The sequence below is a fragment of the Mandrillus leucophaeus genome, unplaced genomic scaffold, assembly GCF_000951045.1.
Source record: "Mandrillus leucophaeus isolate KB7577 unplaced genomic scaffold, Mleu.le_1.0 Scaffold151, whole genome shotgun sequence".
In the NCBI taxonomy this organism is placed as follows: domain Eukaryota; kingdom Metazoa; phylum Chordata; class Mammalia; order Primates; family Cercopithecidae; genus Mandrillus; species Mandrillus leucophaeus.
This window is the reverse complement of record NW_012101488.1, coordinates 279,033-280,880: the sequence shown is the minus strand read 5'-3', so window position 1 is coordinate 280,880 and position 1,848 is coordinate 279,033. Positions and strand designations below refer to the sequence as shown.

The 1,848-nt window shown below is 51.2% G+C and overlaps 1 protein-coding gene across 3 annotated transcripts in view; it reads right to left on the bottom strand.

The window, feature by feature from the left end:
- CEACAM19 (carcinoembryonic antigen-related cell adhesion molecule 19) overlaps window positions 1–1,848 on the bottom strand; it is a 27,079-nt gene that overhangs the window by 2,800 nt on the left and 22,431 nt on the right. For all 3 annotated transcript variants that reach the window (XM_011975067.1, XM_011975066.1, XM_011975068.1), the window contains 2 exons: window positions 1,435–1,481; window positions 457–542 (listed from right to left, as the gene is read on the bottom strand). In XM_011975067.1, coding sequence (XP_011830457.1) covers window positions 457–542; window positions 1,435–1,481 — 133 coding nt within the window. The remainder of the gene's footprint in view (window positions 1–456; window positions 543–1,434; window positions 1,482–1,848) is intronic.

The following is a 1,848-nucleotide window of genomic DNA, read 5'->3' as shown; positions in this document are numbered from 1 at the left end:
TTTAGTAGAGATGGGGTTTTGCCATGTTGGCCAGGCTGGTCTCAAACTCCTGACCTCAGGTGATCCACCCACCTCGGCCTCCCAAAGTGCTACAATTATAGGCGTGAGCCACTGCGCACAGCCTAAGTAACTCATTTTTATACGCTTTTTGTTATATATATAAAACCTCCCCATTATAAAGGGAGTAGCTGCTCAGTGCAGAAAACACACACAAGTATAAAAGAAAAGAAGATAAAACCCACCCACCAGCCTTCACACCCCAGAGACAAATGCTGCTTCTGTTGTGCTGTTTCCTTCCAGTCTCTTTTCCTTAGGATTTTTAAAAACAGGGAACAATATATAGAGAGTTGAGATTCCCAGACTTGGTGTCAAGATGGCCCAGAGGACCACGGCCAGCTCAGAGGGGAGGCGCCTGTTAGCATTGGCTTCAGGGGAGAGGCTGGGGACGGGACTCACCTGGGCTGGGTTTATGGACTTCATGTCACTGATGGGGGACACCAGGAGGACCGGAGAGGGCATCACTTCATAGATGTTGTTGTCACCTGAAACAGGGGAGAGGGGAGGTACCAGCTGACAGATGGGTCCCACAGGCCACTCTGGCTGCCTGTTGACATTCATTTATTTATTTATTCAACGAACATTTGTGAAAATTCTTCTTCTAGCCAAACCCAGTGCTGGGGACACAGTGGCGACCATGTCAATCCTGGGCCTGCCCTTCCGGGACTCACAGTCCAGTGGGGGACACAGACCAATCTCTAGAGTGACAACCTGGAGTGTTTAGGGCTGGAGTGGGGGGACTAGGGGTGGGTGGGAACCCAAGAGGGGGTGCCTATGCAGCCTAGCACTCAGTGAGGGCTTCCTGGAGGGGGCATCTGAGATAGTAGAGAGAAGTAAGAGTGAAGCTAAGGCAGGAGAGGGTGAATGCAGAGGTCTGGTGAGAGAGCCAGCTGTGTTTCAGAAACGATGTTTGATCTGTCTTATGAAGGGCCTTGAGAACCATGTTAAGGAGACTAAACTTTGTCCCAAGGGCACAGGGGAGCCATGGAGGGCCTTTGAGCAGAGGAGTAACAGGATCAGAATTTTAGAAAGATCTTGTCTCGGGATGGGTTGGAGGTGTCTGGAGGCTGGGAGACCAGTGAGGAGCTGGGTGTGGGGGGGGTCTAGGAGGCTGGTAGTGGCCTGTGGGGGTGGATAGGATCCACTCACATGATGGGATGGGGGTGCCAGCCACTGAGAAGAAGAGAGAAAGCAGGTTTGGGGTGGTGCCGATGTGCTCAGATTATGTGGGTGGAGTTCAGGGGGCCCCAAGGAGGTCTCGGGCAGGTGCATTGGGAGGCCCCTGAGTGAGGGAGAATAAGGGGGCTTGTGGCTATGGGGGAGAAGGGAGGAGCTGAGAGGAGGGCTAGGTAGTGAGATCTGGGGCTCTTGCCTTACCAGCATCATGAGCAGGGCCCAATTCTGGTTTCTCTGTGGTCGCCATCCTGGGGACACATGGAGGGAATTGATATTAGGATAGAGAGACACTCGGGTGGGTGGAGAGAGACTTAGAGAGGCTGGAAATCCCACCAGGCCCCTGAAAGCCACATGGTCTCTCCTTCAGAGTGAGCTAGGATGAGGCCTGAACTATCCCAGACTCTTATTCCATAATCCCCATCCGCAGTCTCTCAGTTTCCCTAGCCACCACCTCATGCCAATGAGCAACGTTCCCCAGACATCACAGACATCACCATTTACAGAGATCACCCACATGGTCCTGCTCCATCCATCTGTCTTAGATTTCCTTAATGTTTCTCTTTATATTGATTCATTTGAATATCCTTATTTATTTTTTATTTTTATTTTTATTTT